Raw genomic sequence first — 26553 nt, 5'->3', positions numbered from 1 at the left:
TTCATTATCTATCTCTGCTCCTCTGTTAGCTGTCCGACTACCTGGTGATGAGCTCTAATCCTGTTAGTAACATGACTGTGAACAGCAGTAAACTCAATGTGACCTTCCCAGTGTCTGCACTGTTAATGGCAATGTGCCCGTCCAGCTCAGCAGCGCCTCTAGTGAAGAAACCAAACGGAAACTTCCAGTTAGGCTGAGGCAAGCCCCTGGGGGGTACTGGGTAAACTGTAGTGTCGACAAACGTCACCTCAGTGGTTAGAGTGATCGGAGATGACAGAGGACACTGGAAAAAAGATGGAAGGAGAGAGTTTGAACATTTTTGTAGAGGTGAAACAATGTGTTGCAGAGACAAGAATGTTTGACGCTGGCCTACCTTAAAATTTTGACACTGGAAAATGTATTTGGCTCCCAGGATGAAGTTTTGGGGAAGGTCTAGGAGACCCTGGCGGGCCCACAGTACTCGGATAGACAGAGAGTTGGGGAGGACGCAGCCTGATTCACACGCTTCCTGAGAGAAGCAACAAAATAAAAGACTGAATAGCAGGAACACAAGGTTATAAATTTAAACCACAGGCACACAAAAGCCTCTTTCACACATAGTTCCCAGTAAATTAGTGAGAAAACCTTTCAGGCACCCAAAGTGATTTTCCCTGTTTACACAAGCTGCCTTATTGGGCGGCTGTGGCTCAGGAGGTAGAGCAGGTAGTCCACTAATCATAAGATCAGTGGTTTGATCACTGGCTTCTCCAGTCCACGTGTTGAGATATCTTTAAGCCCCGAATTGCTCCTGATGGCCGTTCCACCGGTGTGTGTGAGTGTGTTAAAAACTGAGTAGCAGGTGGCACCTTGTACGATAGCCTCGGCCAACAGTGTGTGAATGTAGCACGTGGTCAGAAGACTAAAAGTTGCCATACAAGTGCATTTATATGCACTAGATTCAGGAACATTTCTGTCTTGCCCCTTTCACACATGCCATGGCAGTACAGGAATACAAGGGGACAGTGACAGTCCTGCAGATGGCGGTAATGCAACACTTACGAATGCCAACTACCATAAAACTCAGCAGCAGAAGAAGAAGGCACAAGGCCAGATGTACGTGTACGCTGCAGAGGACGTCTCTTATTATTTGGCAGGTGAAGAGATGTTTTTGGTTCTCGTGTTTTTGTGAGTTTGTGAGACAAGTAATGAAACTGTAAACAAGTCGTGGATTCAAATACGTCGTTAGTGGAGTCTTGTGATTGGTTCGCTAACTCCACATAAAAGCATTTTTCATCAGATGTCCGGAACCATTTACATGTGTGTCCCAGCAATGCTACTGCTTTTATTCACAACGCAGCTGTACCGGCATTTTCCCTGAAATGTTAGTAGGTGTTGAGGTGGGAAATTGCCGGTACAAGTTTCCCTGACTATCAATCCTGGTTGTGTCTAGGTGGTAACCCCAGATTCGTGTTAACCCCCTCAAGATTTCATGCTCTGTGTTTCACGTGATCATTCTAACCCAAACCATGATCCTTCCCTAACCCTAACCAAGTGCTTTTTGAGCCTTGACTTCACCAGACCTCAACTACAGCAAAACAATGAGACAAGAACATTTTTAAGAAACTTGCGAGAATTTCACAAATCTAGGGTTACCATCTAGCCACAGCCATTGATCCCTGCTCCCATTCACACACGACCCCATGACCCCAAGGAAACGTTCCTGAACATATCATGAATGGAATGCATGTGTGAAAGAGGCTAATGTGTAGTTTTAGCTAATCCAAATTTGCTCAACACTGAAAGCTATTAAATTTTCTTACATACTTTAAATTCCTGATTCAGCTGTACCTGCAGGCTGACAGGACACTCCTGAGTGATGACTCTCGTCCAGTCTGGTTGGGAGCCCATGTTCATGGCGATCACATCAGGAGTAGCAAGTCCCTGCAAGATGCCGTAAATCTGGGAGCGCAGCTCTGAACAATCACCAGATGGAGAACTAAACAGCACAAGGAGAGAGTGCAACGACACAAAGAAAAATAAATAAAACTCACTGTTTCAGAATTATAATCTTAAAAACTGGGGCTCATTTTTAGCAACTCGATGTCAGAGGCCAAGCTAAGTATACTCACCTAAAGGTGCAGCCAGTGATGGTGTTGTGTGTGAAGAGGACAGCTGCTCGTCTGCTGGGGTCAGAGGAGCACTCCCCACTCTGTGACACCCCCAGTGTGCTCAGCTGACTCGCTGTCAAGGAAGCATGATGCCTAAGTAACGCAAAGCTAGCTGGATAAATGAAACAATGGACTGAAATAGTGAAGTACATGATGTTGTTTTGAAGGATACAGGCTGCACTTCTCCATCAAAGCGACCAATGACAGGAGATCCCACTCTCAGTCCGACCGCAGGGGTTGGTCCTCCTGGAGTGGGGCTCGGTGTTGCAAGCTGGAGGAGAGAAATGATATTAATGTAAGCATCTGAATCCAGAGTTCATTTAGTGATTACATCTGTAGCTTTAACAGGCTACCTGGAACTGTACAGAGTGCGTCTGCAACAGCAACTGATTTGGATCCACATCAGCTAAGACTACGTTCACTGTTGCATATGTGAGTTCTCCTCTGCCTGTGTATCCTATGACAAACTCAACCTGCAGGAGATTCAGGAAAAGGAGAATTAAGTGATGGATTTCTGATTTAGGAAACAATTTGGGGAAGAACAAATTTTCATGTACTCACATTTTTCACCACGTTGATGCAGGAGTTGTTTCGTTCACTTGGTGCAGGCCAGTCAGACAGTGGAGTAACTGGGATCTGAAACAAGAGTTAAGACAGAAGAAAAACATGTCTTTAAATGGCATTTACTCTTCGTGTAAAACCTTTTTTTAAGGTAGAGAATAAAAATAAATAAAGAGGTGGATGTCTGTAACCCTCGTCATAAACGATGTATTTTTTAATGCACATACTGTACCTTTATAGGCTGATGACTATCACACTCAAGAGGCTATACTTGTTAGTTGATAACACTCAACAAGTTTATTATTTATGCAACAGATTAAGATTTTTGTAGATACAGTAAGGGATATTGCTTCATTCTCGTGCCTTGTGACATGCAGGAGAAAAATTCAAATGCTAGTGCAGCTGATTTCATAGGCTCACTGTTGATCAAGATGTGAAGGACAAAATGAAAGTGTTCCTGCTTATGTCATGTATGGCTTTAATAATAACAATACTACATTATACTTATATAGCGAACGACAGAAGGTTGGCATTGGCAGAGCGTGTGATAAAGGAGGAGCTCAGACAGGTAGGGTGGGGCCTGGTTATTGAGGGCTTAGTATATTATGAGGAGGATTTTGAGGTAAATGTACAATCAGTAACTTACCAGAAATTCTGACATGTGTGCAGTCTCGGCTACTGGAATCTGTAATAAAAGGCATTGATGTTAGTCCTTCTACTTTGACATTCACACCAGTAATTATTTACATATAAGCACCAGTGCATGCAGACTTGCTGACCTTAATCAGGCTCAGGTCGGAGAAGTAGGAGCGGGCGTTGAGATTTGGGTCAGTGGTGCACGACTGAGGAGTTAACATGCGGGTACAGGACAGAGACACAGACCTCAAGAACCCTGCAAGCAGAGGAGAACATAAGTTATAGTGGTTAATGTGGTTGTAAAATGAGGGCACAATATACTATACACACAGTAAAGCAATGACTATTTAAGAATATTGTTTATTTTATAAAAGCAGAGCACAAATATACAAAGGAAAATGTCTGCAGATTCAGTTTGAGCTTGTTCATCAATAAGGAAGCAGTTACTATCAACTGCAAAAAAAAAAGTACTTCAGGGACTGTTGGAAATCCTTAAAGGCTAACTTTGGTGTTTTTCAACCTGGACCCTATTTCCCAGTGTTTTTGTGTCTTAATGACTAATGGAGACAACAGTTTTTAATATTGGTCCAGTACTGAGCGAGACTGCTGCAGCAAGGTGTGGCTCAGACGTAAAGCAGAGTGTCCACTAATCAGAAGTTCAATCCCTGGCTCCTCCAATCTGCATGTCGAAGTATCTTTGAGCAAGATACTGAACCTCAAATTGCTCCCAATGGCTGTGTGAATGGTTACCAAGTAGCAGGTGGCACCTTGTATGGAAGCCTCGGCCACCAGTGTGTGACTGTGTGTGTAAATGGGTGAATTGGGCAAATAATAACACTATTACACACTGTTATTTGGTGTGAACTTACTTGCAGGGTTGCGGTTGACGCAGAATGCAGCAGCAACCCCTGGAGACGGCTGACGGAGGACACCTCGCACAGACGAGCCGGAGAAATATGTCTGGATGACATCATCAACCTACAGAATGAGGAGAGTGTCAGTACTGTTGAGCACCTTTAATCTCAAAAGAGTATTACATTTAATACTATAGATACAATATTGAGAGTAGAAAGATATGTGTTTACCCTGTAGAAATCTCTGCTGTGGCTGCTGCCTGTAGGTGCTGGTGGTGAGAAATGGTACGAGTCCCCTAAAGCTGGATATTGAGGTAGAGCTGGGAGGGACTGTGGTGATTTATCTGTTGGGAGTCGCAGATTTTAACTGCATTAGTGGGGGATACTTTAATGTTTCTTATTAATATGCTCTTGCAAAATTAGCTGTAACATAATCACCGATTCCCCTGGTGACAGCACTGATGATTGTTCATTCATTTTAGATTAGTATATTCTGATTAAATCTACGTACCTTCGGGCCGGACACAAAACAAGGAGTCAGTCACAGTGACAAGAGACGAATCCACGTTGGCCCTGAACATCAGCCATTTCTCAATACAAACTCCTGAACTGAAAAATACAATTAAGAAAAAAAATTTAATTCTAAAAAATGTGCACTTTACGAACTATAACTTTAGAGCATGTGCAAAACACTTACATGGCTTTTTGTGGACATCCGGTGAAGACAGTGCTCAAGTTTGCAATACCACAATCGAGTGTGTCACAACAGCAGCCAATGTCACAGAAATCAGGGGTTAAATCACAGAGACAACCTGAATAACAACAGAGAAGATGTGTGTTAGTCAGGAAAACTTCAGCTTTGTGTAAAGTCACAGAATGTTCACTGGTTTAACAAGAGCACATGAGAAGACAGTGTCAGTCAAATGACTTTATATGATGTTATTGAGTTTATTGTACACACAGTTAATTGTAAAAAGTGAATTCGACAATGTTTGTGACAATTGATCTGTTGTTCTTTTTCCTGTTCAGAGCTTTAAAAAAGTTCTGAAAGGAAAGAATTCTTTAAACACCTTAATCTCTTACACACACACACACACTTTGTCCTCTTTTTCTTTGGAGAATCACAGAATAATACTGCATTTATTCTGTATATGGCAGAAAAATGTGAGTGAAATATAAGCATGTATGCTCTGCACAGAGGACTCACAAAGTGCACTTATATAGTGGACTATAACCTGACGTTTATTACTACTACCATTATTAAATGTATCTAGGTTAATCTGCAAATTTAAGGAAATTATGATGACTGCAATGCTTTTGAGTTGTATATATACGGAAGCATATTACATTCACTTAACAAATAAAAAAAGGCCCTGTTTTTCTGAGTAATTTTTTCTGTTTTTCGTAGTAATTTATTTATTTTTCTGTTTTTCGGGGTAATTTTTTTCTGTTTTTCATGGTATTTTTTTTTCCTGAACGAAGAGACGAGATACTTCAGAAAAACAGAAAAAATTACTCAGAAAAACAGAAAAATTAAAAAAAAATTACTCAGAAAAACAGAAAAAATTACTCAGAAAAACAGAAAAAATTACTCAGAAAAACAGGGCTTTTTTTATTTGTCAAGTGAATGCAATATGCTTCCGTATATATAAACCTGAATACACACTACCAAATTATATCATGGGATTTGAAAAAAATAACTGGGTCTAGTGGGATACAGTTTGATGGATCATGTAGCACCTCTGTTTATCAGACCATTAATAAAGTGTGAGAGGCACTTGGCAGAATAGACAAGTGACTGCAGCAGAGTGGAGACAAGCTGGACTGAGACTTTCACAACATGAGAGATGAGAAGAGGCAGGTGTGTGTTACCCTCTGAAGTCACCACAGGTTGGACTGTGGTTGCAGGGGGCGCTTCAGTGACCACAGTGGGAGCTTCAGACACACTCAGCGACGTGGTTGCTGTGTAGTCTAGGGTGGGGTCCACGGTGGAGGAGTCCAGAGTGGGGTCCACACTGGAGGGGTCCAGAGTGGGGTCCAGGGTAACCGCCTCAGTGGTCCCTACATTGGTGGAGCCCGCTGCCGCTGTACCGCCTGGAGCAGGGGTTGCTGAACTAAGAGGCTCCCCAGGTATAGGGCTGGGAGTGACGGTTGAGGTGACCCCTCCTTCTGTGGCTGCGTGAGCCAAACGTCCACAGAAGATGATAAATATCTGAACTAACCACCACTGGCGAGAATTCATTTCTTCAAGGAGACATGATGCGGTTAGCGGTGCTAAGTCTAGCTAATAAAATAGTTAAGTGTTAGCTTAGATAACGTTAGCTTCACAGATAACTGGAATTATTTCTGACACGACGCTACAACTTCCCACCCATTGCTACTTACAATAAAATACAACTACGTTAAAATAAAATAAGCAATTTAGAGAACGTTTTACATTCATGCATTTAGCTAAACATGCTAGCCATAAATACACCTTGTTACTAAGGAAGTCGTCACGGCGACTTCCGTTTCGCAGACAGTGCTACCGTAAAACTTGTAAAAGAGGAGACAGATTTTTTTTTTTTTTTTGCAACTACTTAAATTGATGTCATCATTCAGCAATGGTCTTCTCAGGAATCTGTGGTTATGCTGACATATCTGTCATAGCATTTACTGGCTTTTGACTTTGTGCAATATTCCAAAAACATGTGGATTATTTATTTATTCTGATTATTTAAAGGATCCTCTTTAGCTGATGTCATGGTAATAAACTAATCCTCCTTAGGCCCACAACTAACATATAGTACATAACAAATTACATGATGGACATTAATTGCATTAATATACTTAACATTACATTCATATATAATTCAAAGTCAACACTGTGCATACAATAGGGTGGAATACTAATTAAAAAGCATATATAGATTATGTTTAAAAAGAATAGATGGTGTGAATGAGAATTCTGTGCAATATTTCATGACTATGCGCAATCATTTTTCATACTTACTCCGCTTTAATGTCCTGTTTTTATATTTATTTATTGTTTTTATAGTTGATATTTAGTCTTTAATGTGCCTGTTTATCTGTGCACTTCTGCGTGTACCTCTGGACACACCTAATGTCGTTGTACAGCTGTACAACAACAATAAAGTCAATGATTTATTAACTGAATTGCACAACTCATGCAAAGCGAAATGCAAATCCTATTAAATCCTATTATCCTATTAGAGTTGTACCTCCTACTAGTCAGTCAGTCATTTGCATGCCAATAAATGCCTCTGCATATTCTTATTTATAAAGGATATATATTAGACAGCACCAAAATGCATGACTTGCAGAGTTTAGCATGCAAAAACAGCAAATTTTTCATTAGAAATTACTCATAGCAGTTGTTCGATAAAGATATCACATAGTTGTTGTGCTGTATATGCTTTTATGATGTTCTGTGCCTGGACTCTAGAGAGGTATAAGGTCTGTTGTCTCATTGGAAGCAGACACAACTGATATATTATGGAAAATGGTGATGGAAAAACAGTGGCCCTGTGTGATCAGTGTGCACAGTAACCTCAGCAACCAGGAGAACATTTCAACCTTTTCAGTATGTACATATCCATTTACCCAAATTTATGTCTTAGGTCTAACTCTTCTGAAGAAAATGGATACCCTAAGAGAGTTGTCAAGTTTCACAGTACAGTGCCAGCAAAATGTCTTATCATATTACTCTTCTGTGTATTGTTTGTGTAAAACCTGTCTTCATCTCTCCCACCTGATCGTGTGTAAAGATTGTCCACACGGCACGCGATGCAAAAGACAACCTGGTGAGCTGCAACGTCTCAGACTGTATGAATATGTCCCAGCCTGAGCCAGGGCCCTGGGGGGGCAACATGCCCAAGTTCATGCCAGGAGAGAACAATTAGATCAAATCACATTCCTGAGAGTCATTTTACTCGCAGTCAAACTCATTATTATTCTGCTATTTGTACAAAGCCTCCAGAAAGGTAGAAGGCATATCTTCGGATCTGTGACACTATGGATAAAGAAACTGATTCTCTTTCCTATAAAAAAAAAGGGAAACAACACAAAACACAGGACATGCACAATCTCTGTAGGTTAATAGTGCTGGAACAGTTTAAAACGCAGTCCCTCAGTGCATTGCAACTTACATAAGTGACCAGAAGGAAACCACTGTACTTAAAGCAGCTGAGTCAGCGGACGTTTTTATGTGAACTCATAAAGGTGGTTTTAGGGATGTGCGCTCTGAGGGTGATGTGAGACGTAGGGGAGTCATGGGAGTTCCCGTGGTGATAAAGATTTTACAACAGTTGGTCCATCTCTTGCCTTTAAAGCCTCATGGGTTAAAGATTACGGTGTGTGTCATTATTGTCAAGGCACTGGCCACTGGAAGAATCACTGTTCTGTTTTGAGGTCTGAAGATAAACATAAATCTTTGTCGTCTGCTGCGTCTCCTGCCCTGTCTTGTTCCAGTGCTCCCGGGCTGAAGCCTGCATGTGGTGTTCCTGGGATTGATGATGATTTTGAGCCCTTTATTGCTGAAGCTTTTGTGTCTTTGCTGGGTTATGAGAAGCATGTGTCTATAAGGTTTTTGCATCTGTGTTGCCTTTTTCACCTGCAACAGAAACAAGGGGCCTAGCTCTGATGCATGGACAGAGATGGCGATGATACCTGTACCGTAGCATAACATGATGCTTGAGTGTGATCTGGTGGAAGGTGTTGTTGCAGTCAGTGTGCGCCCTCGCCTTGTGATTCTGGGAAACAATCTAACTGGTGGTGCTGTGTGGGCTAATGTGCCACCACTTCCTGTGGTTACTCCTAAGCCGCTGGCATCAGGGGAGCCAGATGAGAGTGGTCAGAGGTTTCCTTGGGTGTTTCCAGTCAGTGCCTTGACGAATGCACAGAGTCGTAGTGTGGCTGCTCCAGACTTGCAAGTGGGTTATAAAGGGAGTTGAAGTACATGGTTCCCCTGCCTGATCTTGTCCCTGTCTGTCACTTGGAGGAGTAGAGTGAAGTTGAACAGGTTGATTCTATATTCCTTATCGTTAACATCAGTGTCTCTTGTAACTGCTTTGAGGACAGTAAAGCATTATCTTTATTATTATTTATTATTATTATTTATTAGTCCCTCATCATGAGATACTTAGTATGCCTCAGTAGCCACAGGAGATTAGCAGCACCCTGCAATGCTGCAGACTCCAGTGAATGTCAATCAGATACCACCTGAGATTCCCTTTTTGGGATAACAAAGTTTACCTTATCTAACCTTTCTGTTGTTCTTACTCACGAACATAAAGCTTGAAAAAGACACACTTTGAAGGGACTGTACAAAGTATCTTTGCTGTTAATGTTTGACAAAGGATGTAAAGCCAGCCGAGAGAGGAGCAGCAGAGCAGAACCAACGTACCAGTCTTCACTTAGACATTACAGTCAGCTTCTAGTTTTTGGGTTCCCTTAACTGAGCTCTTGACAGTATCAGTCATGTCGGAGGAAAAATCATTGTCCTACAGTGAAGCCATTCAGAGGGCATGTGCCTCCATCACTCGCTTCCCTCTCATCCCAGTCAGAGGAGTTCCTCTCATGAGCTTGATCGCCAACAACTGGGACTCCATCTGGGCTTTCCGTCCTGACCCCTCGGACCTCCTCATTGCTACCTACCCCAAAGCAGGTACTTCAGTTCAGGTCTAAATGGGTAATCAGATTTGGACAGGACTTTTTGTGTCATTTTTATTTTTATTGAAGTTCTGTATTGTTCACGCAGTTGGCACCATTTGTGAAATGTAACTAAGGAGTCTGGCATTGAAGAGAGCATAGGTACATTTGAGTTTAGTTCCCCGTCCAGGAATGTAAATATAGACAGTGCTTATTTTAGTTGCCGTTTTTGCCATATACTGATATGAAGTGAGGATTGCTGGTAATTTGTATGCTGATGTTGTCCAGTGTCAAGTCTCTATTTGATCATGTGACGAGATGATACATTACATGTATACATGATAGTTAAATGGTAAATGGTAAATGGACTGCACTTGTGTGGCCCTTTTCTAGTCTTCCATCAACTTAAAGAGCTTAAACAGTATATGTCACATTCACACACACATTCACACACTGGCGGCAGAGGCTACCATACAGGGTGCCACCTGCTACTACCCATTCACTTGCACTCACGCTCCAATGGAAAAGCCATCAAGAACAATTTAGGGTTCAGTGTCTTGCCCAAGAATGCTCGGGATTGAACCGTGGACGACCCACTCTGTCCCTGAGCCACAGCTGCCCCATGAATACTTGTGGTCTGTGTGTTACTGTAAGGTAGTTTAAAGATACATTGTTCCTTTTAGAAATACTGGTAAAACAATTCAGTTGTTCTGATTGTTTTATCATGATATTCCATTTCATGTTATTGAGCCAGGTGGCTGGGAAGGCTACATACAGAAGCTAATATACAACTGGGGTGGGGGGTTCCAACCCCGGGGTGGGGGAGCCCTTCTGTGCAGAGAGTTTGCATGTTCTCCCTGTGTCAGCTGGTTTTCTCCGGGTAGCATACAACTGGATAAATGAGACTTTGATTCATCAAGAATTTTCTCAGTTTTTTTGGTTCTTTGTTTGCTGAAGGCATACCAGAAAACCATGTTGTTCATGACATTAAAGTTACACAGGATTAGTAATTGATAAATGGTCATTTGGGGGTGAAGTATTCTTTTAAATAAAGTGGCCATCATGGAGGGAAGCTGACAAGACAAACAGAAAATCAATTAAAAAAGTACACAAACTGGATCAATTTAAGCAAACCAGTAGCCACTGTTGGCCAATCATCTTGAAGAGTGAGGGCTAACCTTCAAATTGATGAATTTCTTCCAGTAAAGGGGGGAATCAATTTCGCGGTAATAATATCTGTAAAATTGTCACATATTGGAAAATACGTCATTCTAGCACGAGTTGATGTGTTGTTGTTTTGGTGTGAGTGTACGATGGGATATCTCCTCGAACTGTTAAGATTTTATACTATACATGGAAAGTATCCATTTCATTTGTCTCAGTGTTAATTTGTGTTTCTGGGACATAAGGGACTACATGGACCCAGGAGATAGTTGACCTGCTCCTTCACAATGGAGATGCTGAGGCCTGCAAACGAGCCCCCACATCTTTACGCAGTCCTTGCCTTGAGTTCTTCTCCCCACCACCCATCCCCTCAGGTGTGTATTTAGGTGGTTATGTTTATGTGCCAAGTCCTCTTTTATTTGAGCATGCTCTATCTATTGACATTGTTTCACTTCCCAGATATTTATTCTAGGAAAGAAACGAAAATGGTGCTAGTTTAAGTCAATGGATGATTATAAAGCAGCTGTAGGATATCTGTCCATCTCTGTGCATTAAAGTGGGACTCATGTAACATTACCATAACATGGAAACTGAGATAGTGTGGAACAAAAGTATGTTTCGGTGCCTTCATACATATCCTACATATCAAGGCCTACAAATCCTTCTGAGTGAACTTGTGTTTCAGGTCTTGATCTTCTACAGAACATAGATCCTCCAAGAATCATCAAGACACATCTTCCATTTCAGCTGGTGCCTCCTGAATTTTGGGAAAACAAGTGCAAGGTGAGGCTCAAACTGTCAGATTCAACCAAGAGCAAAATCCTGCAGTGAATTTTATTGCCTCACATGATGCACATAAATGGGGTGAGAGGTTACAGTGCAACTGCCTCATTAGGTTACCTGCATTGTTGTTATAATCCCTTTTTATATTTCCCTCTTGATTGTGTGTAAAGGTTATCTATGTGGCACGCAACGCCAAAGACAACTTGGTGAGCAACTACCACTTTGATCGTATGAATATGTACCAGCCTGAACCTGGGCCCTGGGAGGGCTACATACCCAAGTTCATGCGAGGAGAGTGTAAGTATTAAATCACATTCCTGGGTGTCATTTTACCTTTATTCAAACTGGTTGTTTCTGTTTGCACAAAGCTTCTAACTGAACAGAGATATTACAGCCACACTGGTGCATTTACCCACGCCACCAGCCAGAAGTTCTGATGTATTTTAAATGATTTAAATATGTAGGGCTGGCTGGTGTAATCCACGACACCTTAGAAGAATAAGTGTCCTTACCCCACTGTTTTCCCTGTGAGAAACGTATGCCTCAATGACCATAACAGGATTAACAGCACCCTGCAAGGCTGTAGAGTCAAGGTGATGCCAATCAGGAGAAGATGTTCCTTCAGACCTACAAAAGAATTTCAGCTGGTGTATTTTTATACTTAATTTCTGCTTTGGTGTTCCATTGCCATCAATACACTAACTGCTTTTTGGTTTGAGACCTTGGGATCCATCTTGCTTTTGGAAGTGTGGATGACCCTGCTGTCAAATCAAATCCACTCTATTTTATTTAAGGTTAATACACTGTGCCCAGAAAATATTAGGCTGATAGGTCCAGTAGTATGTAATATTAGCTGTGGGTAGACAAATACACAAATGCATGGATGCACGCATGCACACACATATGCCCAAATGTGTGATCCCCTCCAAGCTTGTGCCTGGCAAAGAAAATTACTTTTTAAAGTGGCTTTAGAATATATTTCTCTGATAACAATGTACAGCATGACTACTTGTATACATAGGCAGCCTTAGCTATGTTTCGCCATTTCAGCTGAACAGGCCCTAGATGGATGGATGGATGGATGGATGGATGGGTAGATAGATAGATAGATAGATAGATAGATAGATAGATAGATAGATAGATAGATAGATAGATAGATAGATAGTAAAGAGAATCATCACAGAAGCAGCCAACTTCAAAACAATGGGTGTTGGTGCAGTAATCCATCAAGCCAGCAGCTGTAAATATTAACAGGTTGTTAATAAAAAGATTTGGGTCTAGAGTCTCTGCAGCCCTGTCCCAGAAGGTAACTGGATTAACTGTTCATTGGTGAGTCCTCTTTACAAATTGAAGAGCTCACTAGAGCCAGAGGGGTTTTTCACAACCTGGCATCCAAAAACTCACTGACTTATATTTGATCTATAATAAGTAGCCTACATTTATTACTATTATTTAAATATTTGTTACAACTTATAAGCCCTTTAAAAGTGGACTGAGAGTAATGTTACCATGAAAGACGCTCAGAGAGTTTTGTCTCTACAGTGGCCTGGGGCTCCTGGTACGACCATGTGAAAGGTTACTGGGTGGAGAGAGAGAAGAAGAACATCCTTTACCTCTTCTATGAGGACATGAAAGAGGTACAGAGAACATATGGACTCAGTATTACCAAAGCATAATGAACGTACTCTTACCATCATATTTACTTCTCCAGAATCCTCGGCGTGAAGTGGAGCGCATCATGAGGTACCTGGACTTGTCGGTGTCTGATGAGGTCATCAGCCGGATTGTGGAGCTCACGTCCTTTAAGAACATGAAGGAGAACCCAATGGCCAACTACACCTTCGTCCCAGCACCTGTTTTTGATCACTCCATCTCCCCCTTCATGAGAAAAGGTGCATCAGTCTGCTCCTGGTCTGGTCTAGAATAAAGATATTGATCAATATGATTACAAACAAGCAGAGCAGGACACGTACCAATTCTAAAGACAGAACACCATGAATATCTCATGATGTAATGCAGTTAAATCAACAGTATAAGCTTCACAAAGACAGAACACACTGTTCTGTTACTGGCTTGTTTCATATTTCGTCTTCTGATTAGTCTATAAGCGGAAATTTAATCTGAAGTTGTTTTGGTGTTTATTTCATCTTTTATAATAAGAATATTATATCATAGATATAGATTTGATATAGATTATTATAATAAGATGCCACTGCCACTGACAGGCTCAGATTATTATTCCACTAACCTCGCCTCTCCACCACACCTACCTGCCAGCCTATCACCTGTCCACACGTCTCCCACTCCTGCCCACTCCTGCCCACTCCTGGATTAAACCTGTTCCCCTAGAAGTTAGTTTTGCTTGGTGTTTCACTTGCCTGATTGTTCTGTTTGTTGCACGTGGTTTCATTAAAGCCAATTACAAACTGTCCTTCTATTTGTAGTGCTGCTATTGGGTTCTTACCATACCCTTGACATGGTGATTTCAAGTCTGTTTTTGGTTACACAACATGGATCTCTGTAGGGATCCTTTCCATAAGTTGTCAGACACCCTGTAATAACCATCTGAGCCTGTCAGTGGCAAAAAACATCACTTTTAGTGGACTTAAATGTGCTCAGTTGCTCACAGGGATGTAGCCCTCTCGCTCAATAACAGACTACTTTCAAAAATTGTTCCCATAATTTACTTTGGAATAATTTAGGTTGGAAAATACCAAAGTTCCCCTTTAAGACTTTGTTTCTTGATTATTTGCAAATAACAGCACATATGGTCACTGAATTATATATCTTACACTGCCGTATTCTCTTCTGCATTTTCTCTTTACAGGTGAAGTAGGTGATTGGAGAAACCATTTCACACCCGAGCAATCGAAGATGTTTGATGAAGATTATGAAAGGCAAATGAAGGGTGTCAACTTACCATTCAGGACCCTCATCTAATGGATTTTGGGTTTCCAAACTGATACAGCTCTGCAAACTAAAGACCTTTGTTGACCATTGTCTTCGCAATTTATTGTTTCTTATCTGTGAAATAAAAGTAAATAAAGGCTAAGTTTCCACCGAGGGAAATGGTTTCAGCTTTTAAAAATAGACAGGAGGTCTGCGTCACCGGGAGGTGTCCCAGCAAGCATTTTTTGGTTTAAAAAACGTCTAATAGCCGTCTACATGAAGACCTGATGTCTAGGCTAAATCACAGCTGAATTTGGGCTGTCAGTGAAAATTTGGTAGACGTCTAACCATAGCCAAAGTGTAGACGTCATCAATTATACGGCTATGTAGAGACCATGTCCAAAAAATGGAGATAAACATATTTTAATTACTGTTGACTCTCCATACGTGATTGAACATCATACCGCACGCCATCTGCAATGGCGAAAATTACATTTAATCAATTTCAAAATTAAATCGGCTAGATTTGGGTTACATGTAGCTAGACTAAATCAGAGCAAAATATAGCCAATACGTTTAAATCACGACTATTGCTTGCTGGGATAGTTACATTTCTGGGGAAGTGGATGTCAGGCTACGCCGTAGGTATGGCATCGATTCGACGCAGAAGTATAAATCCTGCTTTATTTTGTTAAAAGTAACAGGGTGATATGCAGCCTGTGAAGAATCTTGTACTGAGTCTCCTTCAGTCTGTAACATGTAAACGTGGATCTGATCTAGTCTACAGCCGCCTGCCAATCATTTTCAATGTATCTCTTTACCATTTAAATATCTGGCAACTCGTATGTGTCAGAGGAACTGAAAAGTGAATAAAATGATGATAAAAACTGTTTTACATTTTGGTCCTCCAATATAAAACTCACCAAATCACTCACTACAAGGGAGGTTAACAGAAAAGGTTAGCGCAGAAGATTTAAAACACCCTGTTTGCAGATATCCAAAGAAATATTCCTTATCGGTAACATTAATGTCTCTGATGCTTGGAGAACAGCAAAATATAATCTTAACCAGATGATTTCTTGACTTCACTGTTTTCCTGCATGAGATACTTAGTATGCCTTAGCAGCCACAGGAGATTAGCAGCACCCTGCAATGTTGCAGATGCCAGTGAATGCCAATCAGAGGTGAATATACCACCTGAAATTGTCTTTTGTAATAACAAAGTTTACCTTATCTCACCTCTCTGTTACTCCTACCCACAAACATGAAATAAAACATGTTCTGAAGGGATTATACAAAGTATCTTAGCTGTTAATGTTTGACAAAGGATCAAAAGTCAGCCAAGAGAGGAGCAGCAGGGCAGAACCAACGTACCAGTCAACTGAGGTCTCGACATTATCAGTCATGTCGAAGGAAAAACTGTTGTCCTACAGCGCAGCTATTCAGACAGCAAATGCCTCCCTCTATCGCTTCCCTCTCATCCCAGTCAGAGGAGTTCCTCTCATGTGCTTGATCACCAACAACTGGGACTCCATCTGGGCTTTCCGTCCTGACCCCTCGGACCTCCTCATTGCTACCTACCCCAAAGCAGGTACTTCAGTTCAGGTCTAAATGGGTAATCAGTCTTGGACAGGACTTATTTGTGTTTTGATTGAAGTTATGTTATTGTTCGCACAGCTGGCACCATTTGTGAAATGTAACTAAGGAGGGTGAATTAAGGGTGACTGGGACACAAGGTCAAATGGGACAGTGCAACTGTACAGGGTTTATATTCTCACCTGCTGAGTGACAAGAAACACTTTTGCTGAGCCGTAGCAGTGAAACCACATTATCAAAATTGCATGCCCTCATAGGTGTGACATCACATAGGTGGGTGGGGCAAGATTCAAACAGGAAGTTGACCCTGCAGTGCATGAGACGAGGAAAATTACATGAGGTTTAGCTAGTTTTAATCATAAGGTCATAAAATTGTCAGAGCTAATACACTCAGCCAACATTTGTACGTGGGACCCATGTGGGCCGAAAAATGGAATGAAAAATAGGCCCTATATTGGATTGTCCACGTGTTTCACGTTTGCCCCATGCCAATTGCCCACATGGGTGGGTTTGCCCAAGTGGGCCCCACATGAGTCATGCTGTGGCTACCTGGGTACAAAGTGGGTATAGATCCAAAATGGGCATCTTATCTGGGGTCCACTTGGGTAAAACCCACCCATGTGGGCAAATGTCATGAAGCAAATATGGAACCCGTGGACAGTCCCATATAGGGCCTATTTATCAGCCCATTTACTACCCACAAGGGCCTCACATACAAATGTTGGCTGGGTATAGTACAAACCTTTGATGGAAACATGATTATAATGTGCTACTGTTCAGTAAAATCAGTAAAAATGTCTTCATATCTTGTTTGTAGTATTGGAATGAAGCTGATTTTATTTTGTCCCATTCACCCAAACACAATGCCCTTGGCTTTCCTTGTTTGCGCATGGAAGGGCATAGAGGTGTGCTCTCTCTGCCTTAGGCTTTCCATGTAGGTGTGTGGAAGAGGCTTTCTGTGTAGGCCTAAGGAAAAGTAGAGAGGCCCCAGAATGGAGCCATACCGCCAAATATTATACTGCAAATGGAAAGAAAGTTTTCTTTGACTAAGGTGGTCCTGACTGAAACATATTTATGGACAAGCTGGATTTTTTGTTGTGACAGTGAGAAAAGACAGCTTTATACTGTATGAATTGTGGACGGACTTAAAAAAAAAAAGAGGCTTGGGGTCAGTTTCCTTAAAAGGGTATGTCACGCCCTCTTGAAATATGATATAACTTTCTTTCCTCCTCAAATGAATAGGTCACGTCTTTATTACAGAAATGTATCACTTGTTTGGCTATTTTTATTTATTTATTCATGGCCAAAAGCTTACAGAAGGAGTACAATCAAAAACCATCCAAATCACTCCTAATTCCCTTTACATTTACACAGGTGTTTGAGAAAATACAAATGTGAGTATTACGTGAGTATTTACATTTTCTGTTTCTTTATTCTTCTACTCATCTACATATCGGAGGAAAACATTTTACTTTTTGCTTCACTACTTTTTTTGCCCAAAAAATTATCTTAAAAAAAAAGTACACAACTTTATTACTCAACAAAAGGACCACCATCCAGTGCTAATTTGTGTTTCTGGGACATAAGGGACCACATGGACCCAGGAGATAGTTGACCTGCTTCTTCACAACGGAGATGCTGAGGCCTGCAAACGAGCCCCAACGCCTGAACGCTGTCCTTTCCTGGAACTCTTCTCCCCACCACCCATCCCCTCAGGTGTGTATTAAGGCGATTATGTTTATGTGCCAAGCCTGTTTTATTTGAACACACTTTTATTCTAAAGTTAAAACGTAACAACAATGGTTCTAGTTTTAAGTTATTTATCTGATATCTGTTCATCTCTGTGCAGATGGTGTGGGACTCATGTAACATGAGCCCAACGAGAATAAGAATAAGAATAAGAATATACACACCACAACGACTTGGTTGATAGAAGCTCAACAATACCCAACACTGACCGATGGCCGATCGTTGGCTTGGTTAGCCAGGGCCTTAGGACGACAAGAAACGAGACCTTATTTTCATCAGAATTTAGTCTGAGGTCGCTGAATTGTTTAGTAAGAGCAGTTTCTAAAACCTGATTGAAATTCCTCCAATATACTATTCTCTGAGAGAAAGGACTAAAATTTGCACTGAAACTACTTTTTCAAGTCTCGTACCAATGAATGGGAGGTTGCCTATCAACCTATAACTGGTCAGTGCATGTACATCTGGGTTTGGTTTCTCTAGTATTACAACAGCTGTTTTGAAGGCATCTGGGGAGATGCCTGAAATCTAATCTTCAGGACTTGATGTGAAACACTGTCGAACGCCCTCTTAGAAATGTTGTAGATACAAAGTCCATACTTGGGGTGGAGGAGTTGCACTGAGTGATAGTCTTGCAAAGCTCAGGTAATGTAATAAAGCTGAATTTCTCCATGATTACATCTTTGTTTGATGGTTTACTGATGTTGTCTGCCTTTACATCAGCAGTAATAACAGCTCTAACTGAAGTTATTGAGTTTTTAAGAACAATGCAAATTCTTCACTCTGTGATGCAGAGAACTGCAGACAGGTGGGGGCAGTGTTGAGTAGCTAATCTATTCCAGACTTCCCAGTATTGTCTGTGATATTGTTGGGAAAGTAATCCTTTTATGTCCGAGGTATTGCTTGTTATGGGCAGCCGTGGCTTCTTTGTATATCTTACAGAGAACTGTAGTTTTCCTCCATTTTCTCTCAGCTGCTCAACAGATTCCCTTAAAGTCTCTTTAACACTCTTATTGTTTAACCATAGGGAGATTCGGTCAGTCTAACTTTTTTAGCCTTTAGCGGAGCAACAGTATTTAAGGCAGATGACAAAGTATTGTTCACATTTTCAACCATGTCATTTACAGAGCAGCCATAGCTGTATGACTCAGAGAACTCTGCTTCAGTCTTGCCATCTTGAAATGTCTTTTTTTAAACCAGAACTTCACCTTTAGTCTTTGTTGGGTTTAGTTTGGCACCAAAAAACACACAGTGATGGTCAGAGATAGGTAACTCCGATACTGAAACATTGTCCATGTTTACCCCTGCTGTTATTACAAAGTTAGAGTGTTACCAATACTGATGAGTGTCTTTATATACATGTTGGGTAAGTTCAAAGCTGTCAAGTAAATTAATTAACCAAGAAACATTTGTTAGTTAATGATGTCACGTTAAAAAGAGCTAATATCAGCTTCATAACATGGAATCTGAGATAGTGTTCAACTATCAACTATTTAGTTTAATTCTTTCATACGTACATATCCTTTTCTCTGAACTGATGTTTCAGGTATTGATCTCCTTAACACCATGGATCCTCCAAGAGTCATCAAGACACACCTTCCTTTTCAGCTGGTGCCTCTTGGATGTTGGGAAAACAAGTGCAAGGTGAGGCCCAAACTGTCAGATTCAACCGAGAGCAAAATCCTGAATTTTATTGCTTCACACTGTTAACAGGATAAAAGGTTTATGGTACGATGCACATAAACAGGGTGAGAGGTTACAATGCAACTGCCTCATTAGGTTATCCAGTGTCTGCATTGTATTTATAATCCCTTTTTATATGTCCCTCTTGATTGTGTGTAAAGGTTATCTACATGGCACGCAACGCCAAAGACAATCTGGTGAGTTACTACCACTTTGATCGTATGGACCAGACCCAGCCTGAGCCCGGGCCCTGGGAGGGCTACATATCCAAGTTCATGCGAGGAGAGTGTAAGTATTAAATCACATTCCTGGGTGTCATTTTACCTTTATTCAAACTGGTTGTTTCTGTTTGCACAAAGCTTCTAACTGAACTGAGATATTACAGCCACACAGGTACATTTACCCACGCCACCAGCCAGAAGTTCTGATGTGACTTCTACATTCCACTACACCTTAGAAGAATAAGTGTCCTTACCTAAGTGTTTTTCCCTGTGAGAAACTTATGCCTCAATGACCATAACAGGATTAACAGCACCCTGTGAGGCTGCAGAGTCAAGGTGATGCCAATCAGGAGAAAATGTTCCTTCAGACCTACAAAAGATTTTCAACTGGTGTATTTTTACATTCAGTTTCTGCTGTGGTGTCTGACTGCCATCAATACACTAACTGCTACTTTACTGCCACATATGCATTTTCAGTTTTTTGGTTTGGGACTTTGCTTCTGGAAGAGCTGACAACCCTGCTGCTGCAAATGTTCAGGTTTTAAGTTTATTAAACTGTTAATATCAAAACCATTCCATTTTGTGAAGGGTTTACACATTGCCCACAATGGTTAGTCATTTGCTAATGTTTCACTGATTATTGTGAACTTCACCCACTGCATAATATAAAACAAACAAACAAAAAATGCTAAAAAGTGGGTAAGAGGCTGAAGGGAGGGACAGGGAGGGGTGGGGGCGGACGTGTGGGGCAAGAAGTGATTTGAACGCACTGATATGATTAAATTTCATGACATAGATAAGTACCAGCTGGACGACTATGAAATGCAGATTTGTTTTTGTTAGGAAATGTCCATATTAACACCAGCCCTGGTGTGTTTGATCACAGTACAGTCAGTTCGTGTCAAATAATTTTTTAAGCACTGGAGAGGGACTTCTGGTTTTATTTTGGATTAGGGGAGAGGCATACAAATTTAAATGGCTGTATTTTGTAATTTTTAAGGCAAACATTCCTTCCAAACCTGCATGTTTTCTTTAAAAATTGCGAAAATTTTACCATTTATTATAGCAGGAAACTGTAAAAACAGACATTATGGTTGGATTTTTAAATTTCTGACAGTCCTTGAAAACATTATGTGGAACAAATGCTTCCATCAGGAAAAAAGCATAACCAAATCTGACCTTACAGTAGTGATATTACATCAAAATCACTTTATTCTATGTCGCATGTCAAATTTGGCCAAAAATAAAGAATTCCCACAAGCTTACCAGCCTGCACAACAATAGTGGAAAACCAAGGCTTTTTTCAACTCCAGGATTTCTCCTTCAACTTTTAACCTTTAACTTTCAAACATCAAAAGGTAAGTTTTAAAAACCTTATATTTTATAGTGGCAGGAGGGTCATGCATTTTTCACCAGTCACTCAGGGAGGCTCAATGAAAACTATTTGTAGCTCTGGAGGAGCAAAATAAAGGTAAAAAAATGAAGTCACACCCCAGACACCCCCCTCCTCTGACAAGTTAAGAACAGTCCCCAAGACATCTGCAGTCACAAATGTTTTTGGGGTTATTGCACTAATCCATCAAGCCAGCAGTTGTAAATATTAACAGGTTGTTAATAAATAGATTTTGGTCCAGAATCTCTGCAGCCCTGTCCCAGAAGGTAAGTGGATTAACTGATCATCAGTGAGTCTTCTTAATGCTCAGTATGTTTTGTCTCTACAGTGGCCTGGGGCTCCTGGTACAACCATGTGAAAGGTTACTGGGTGGAGAGAGAGAAGAAGAACATCCTTTACCTCTTCTATGAGGACATGAAAGAGGTACAGAGAACATATGGACTCAGTATTACCAAAGCGTGTTGTATGTACTCTTACCATCATATTTACTTCTCCAGAATCCTCGGCGTGAAGTGGAGCGCATCATGAGGTACCTGGACTTGTCGGTGTCTGATGAGGTCATCAGCCGGATTGTGGAGCTCACATCCTTTAAGAACATGAAGGAGAACCCGATGGCCAACTACTCCTTCATCCCAGCGACTGTTTTTGATCGCTCCATCTCCTCCTTCATGAGAAAAGGTGCATCAGTCTGCTCCTGGTCTGGTCCAGAAGGAAGATATTGATCAATATGATTACAAATGAGCAGAGCAGGACATGTATCAATTCTAAAGCCAGAACACCATGAATATCTCATGATGTAATGCAGTTAAATCAACAGTATAGGTTTTCACAAAGACAGAACTCACTGTTCTGTTACTGTATTGTTTTATATTTCATATTCTCCCTGTCCTTCACATTATACAGTACGATGGTGCCCCCTAGATGTTCCTGGACTTCCTGCCTTTACTTCTGTTTTTTTTTTTTTTTTTTTTTTTAAGACTATGAGAACTTTGTGTTCAATACAGCTGAAAAGATTATTCAGTTAATTGATTAGTCTGCAAGCAGAAAATTAATCTAACACTATTTTGGTAAAAGCTTCATCTTTTTTTTCCAATCACCCTCTACAACAATGTGCCCTAAAATGTGAAGCTTTACTGTTTTTCTTCATCTTGTAGTATAGAAATCTGATGCGGGCTGTCCTGAGGTTTTATTTGATGATCATGAAATGTAAACAACTGCTGTGCTTGCCTTTATTCAGTGGTTTACTCATACAACCTATCGTTTCAAAGCTATGCTCCTTACAGTTTGATTGATGCGAACCTTTTCAAGATACAACCACCACTGCAGGTTCAATAAACACTTCTGTCAGACAAAAACCCCCAACAAAAAACAGGTATAACTCACCTATGAAGCATTATTTTGATCCACCAATCCATATCATGCTGACAAAAATGGTGCTCATGCACTCCCAGTGGTCAGGACGATCTATATCCAGTGAAACATTAAGTCCGAAAATATTATTACGTCCATAGATTTCTACAAACTGTCAGTGCATTGTTTCAAATGTTAGTATTTGTTTGTGTATTTACCATAATTTCTTCCATTCGCGTTTAAGTATGCCAACTTCTTGCTATCAAAATGAACAAAAACTCCTGACCTTTTGATTGACACCTCACTTGAGCCAGTGGGAGCTTCCAATGCTGTTGCTATGGCCTCGATAGCCAAAGAGGGTCTGTGTTGAAGAAAGGTGCATCCCTCCCACTTCCTGGTCTCGTAGCCAATCAATAGATAGTGATTGGTCTGATGGTTTATGGGTCTTGTAGTCAATGACACTCTGAAAATCTGGTTTGAACTCCTGACATGAGAAAATAAGCACGCTAAAATTAGTTTCGGTTTCAACAAAAAAGATCTTACTCCTAAACAAAAAGGTCTGTCTGTGTAGGAATCTTTTCGATAATGATGTCGGACACTTATAATAACAATCTGAGCCTACTGAAGTTATCTTTTAAAGAACTTTCGTCTAGTGACTGATTTATATATCTAACACTGTCGTATTCAATTCTGCATTTTTTTGTCTTTACAGGTGAAGTAGGTGACTGGAGAAATCATTTCACACCCGAGCAATCAAAGACGTTTGATGAAGATTATGAAAAGCAAATGAAGGGAGTCAACATACCGTTCAGGACCCTCATCTAACCAATTTTGGGTTTCCAAACTGACACAGCTCTGCAAACAACAGACCAATGAACCAAAGACCGATGAACTGACACTGCAGCACTCAGAAGGCAAGAATACTGTCAGAAAATCTGACATGTGCTAAACACCAAAACAGAACATAAATAAAAATAATTTGAGCCTGGATGATAAACACTGTAATCATACAATGAAAGGATCAATAAAAATGTGCTCCACAAAACAAGTGAGTTGGTAGTCATCACTTGATTGCAGCTTATCACGTAAACAATATATAAGACCAAAAGTGTTGTGACTGAGTGGACATGCCCATTTTATGTCATGAGACCTCCACCAGAGTCTGCATTGAGATCGCGAAATGAGTTTCCTCTGTGGGGTGGCCTGGTTTAGCCTTTGAGATAGGGTGAGGAGCTGTTGCTCCTTATGGCCATGTTGAGCTGGTTCAGGCATCTGATCAGGATGCTTCCTGTTAGAGGTTTTACGGGCATGTCCAACTAGTGGGAGGCCCTGAACATGCTAACGAGATTATACATCTCATCTGGCCCAGGAATGCTTCAGATTCCCCCAGGAGGAGCGGGAAAGCGTTCCATCTGGAAAATAACTTGCACTCCCAATGAAATGTTTCTTGGAAATAGCAAATGTCTCCTTTATGTGCTGGGAGGACAGTAGAGCATTATCTTTATAAGTTGATTTATTGATCCCACTGTTTTTCTCCTCAAGTAGGAGATGAGCGACTCCCTTCAAGGTTGCAGACTCCAGTGAATACAACACCTGAAATTCCCTTTTGGGATAATAAGGTCAACCTTATATGACCTTTCTGTTATTCTTACCTACAAACTTAAAATTATGCTCTGAAATTTAAGAAAGGTAAACAGGACACCTAAGTTTTCTCAGAGACACAGTTTGGAGGGAATGTACAAAATATTATTGGGTAAAATAAATAAAGGATAAATGCAAAAACAAAAGAAATAGAGATAAAAGTGGTAAAACACTGAATCACATGTTCAAATCATACACAAGTTGCAGGCTAAAACTACTCTATAATGAATCATACATATTGCTTTTGCTTGACCCTCCCTCATCTTCCAAACACCATGCTCATAGTTTATAATGCATTTTTCCTGCCAAATATTTGAAGCCTCAAAACTTTCACTGCCTTGGAAAAGCAGGAAACATTATGCAACTGTTTTCACAAGCTGAGTAAACTGACCTTTATGTCTAAAATAAGAGGAATAAAAATTACGTCTATTTTCAAAATTCATACATAATATTCCTATGGTCTACAAAAAAGTTAACATGGGCAATTGTTTCCCCAAATCCAGAAACTAGAGAGCTAAAACTAACTTCAGCTTAGGACTGAATGTTACAATCCCTTGATGCACATACTTGAGACGATGTGTGGGAGTAATAGTGCTGTCTGGGAGTTTCCGAGTGGGACCCAAAGGGTTAAGGTTAAATGGACAGAAAAGTAGGAAAGAGCAAAGGTAGGTAGACAGTTAGAGTGAGCATAGAGAAGGCAGAGCCAAGGAGAGACGTCTGTGCAGAATGAACTCTACGCCGCCAGACCGGGCTGTACACTGTACCTCCCCCTACTCCCTTATTGTGATGAGGGAAGAGAGAAGAAACTAACAGGAGAAAAACGTACCTAACTTTAATCGAGGTGGAGTTAAACTGGTGGATTGTTGTTGACCTTCTAGCACTTGTGAGTGAAAGTTGGAGCCATGCTGGGGGAGTGGGTGGAAGTTTAGGGAGGGTAAAATCTTCATTAGAGTCATCAAGTGGGTAGCGCCCTTCACTGGTGTTTCCATGATAGGCCCACAACACCTCCAGAGGGCTCACTGGCATCACCTGGCGTCCCAGGCTTGCACTCTGATCACCTGAGAGGATGAACAGTGTGTTAGCGGTGAGTGTGGTGATGGTGAAGTGTTCCCTTCTGCTTCTATGCAGATTCTGTGAAGCTTCCATTTCATTCACCATTACTCACTGTCTTGGTTCCATACTGTTGTTTTATTAATGGGTGTTATTTGACTGCTGTTTTAGTTCCAGAAATACTCATCTACTCTGTTGGAGCTGCAACAGCCAAGAGAAAACCCTGAGCTCCCAGATGTGAGTTTGTGGACCTGCACAGATTTACATCAGGATGTTACAGAAGCATGTGTTTACCGACTTAAGTTGCATCTATTAGCTCAGTGGGTAGAGCAGGCACACCATTAACAAAGGCAATGTCCTTGCTGCAGCTGCTGTGGGCTCGATTTCAGCGTGGACCCAATCGGCATACCTGGGTCTACACCCCTGCCTACCGCCTAACTCACAATGCACCCGACCCCGATGGCCCAAGGCGCAGCCACCAGACACTCGCCCAGCCAGCTCCCCTCTCAGGTCTGGCTCCAAAAGGGGGTCCTAGTTTCCCTTTACCAGGCAAAGCACTCAAGCTCTTATTCAGCTGATTCATTAAGGTTTCTTGAATCGCTCTTAGTTTGACCCCTCCTGGGACCACTTTGCCTTGGAGGACTCTACCAGTAGCTGTGCGCCCTGGACAACACAACTCCCAGGCTCACAAGGACAGGTACATCAAACATATTCTCACTCTGAACTTGTCACAAATCGTTGCTTGGTCATGGACTTTCCACATGGACATCTGACGTGCAAGGTAGCCTGAGTGAGTCTGTTGTTGACTTTCTGGGATGCCGGTAAACTTCTGCCAGCAACATCAATTTTCAATCAATTTTATTTATAAAGCCCAATATCACAAATCACAATTTGCCTCACAGGGCTTTACAGCATACGACATCCCTCTGTCCTTATGACCCTCGCAGCGGATAAGGAAAAACTCCCCAAAAAAACCCCTTTAACGGGGAAAAAAAACGGTAGAAACCNGACATCCCTCTGTCCTTATGACCCTCGCAGCGGATAAGGAAAAACTCCCCAAAAAAACCCCTTTAACGGGGAAAAAAAACGGTAGAAACCTCAGGAAGAGCAACTGAGGAGGGATCCCTCTTCCAGGACGGACAGACGTGCAATAGATGTCGTACAGAACAGATCAGCATAATAAATTAACA

General features: G+C 41.1%; 2 protein-coding genes across 4 annotated transcripts in view; one reads left to right on the top strand and one right to left on the bottom strand.

The window, feature by feature from the left end:
- Positions 1-2: 2 nt before the first annotated feature.
- On the bottom strand, positions 3-6703 carry LOC126400117 (tectonic-3-like). 2 transcript variants are annotated; one of them, XM_050060595.1, is made up of 14 exons: positions 6071-6703; positions 4896-5010; positions 4710-4807; positions 4430-4542; positions 4214-4322; positions 3488-3600; positions 3355-3393; positions 2709-2783; positions 2501-2620; positions 2320-2418; positions 2109-2212; positions 1828-1975; positions 374-508; positions 3-283 (listed from the first exon to the last, which is right to left on the bottom strand). In XM_050060595.1, the coding sequence occupies exons 1-14, from the start codon at positions 6438-6440 to the stop codon at positions 38-40; spliced, it is 1884 nt and encodes a 627-aa protein (XP_049916552.1). In that variant the 5' UTR covers positions 6441-6703; the 3' UTR covers positions 3-37. The 2 variants fall into 2 exon arrangements, with proteins under 2 accessions (XP_049916552.1, XP_049916551.1); XM_050060594.1 differs by having other exon boundaries at positions 26-283; positions 1804-1975.
- A 2973-nt stretch (positions 6704-9676) lies between these two features.
- Positions 9677-26553, top strand: part of sult1st6 (sulfotransferase family 1, cytosolic sulfotransferase 6) — a 31523-nt gene continuing 14646 nt past the window's right edge. Inside the window, exons 1-7 of one of the 2 annotated variants that reach the window (XM_050059143.1) lie at positions 16046-16274; positions 17867-17995; positions 19572-19669; positions 19870-19996; positions 21651-21745; positions 21820-22000; positions 23385-23711. In XM_050059143.1, coding sequence (XP_049915100.1) covers positions 16088-16274; positions 17867-17995; positions 19572-19669; positions 19870-19996; positions 21651-21745; positions 21820-22000; positions 23385-23497 — 930 coding nt within the window. In that variant the 5' untranslated portion in view covers positions 16046-16087 and the 3' untranslated portion in view covers positions 23498-23711. Of the gene's footprint in view, positions 9864-16045; positions 16275-17866; positions 17996-19571; positions 19670-19869; positions 19997-21650; positions 21746-21819; positions 22001-23384; positions 23712-26553 lie in introns of those variants that run through there. The other variant, XM_050059144.1, reaches the window with a different exon arrangement.

This window comes from Epinephelus moara, chromosome 13, assembly GCF_006386435.1.
Source record: "Epinephelus moara isolate mb chromosome 13, YSFRI_EMoa_1.0, whole genome shotgun sequence".
NCBI classification, from domain to species: Eukaryota; Metazoa; Chordata; class Actinopteri; order Perciformes; family Serranidae; genus Epinephelus; species Epinephelus moara.
This window is presented reverse-complemented; position numbering and strand designations above follow the sequence as displayed.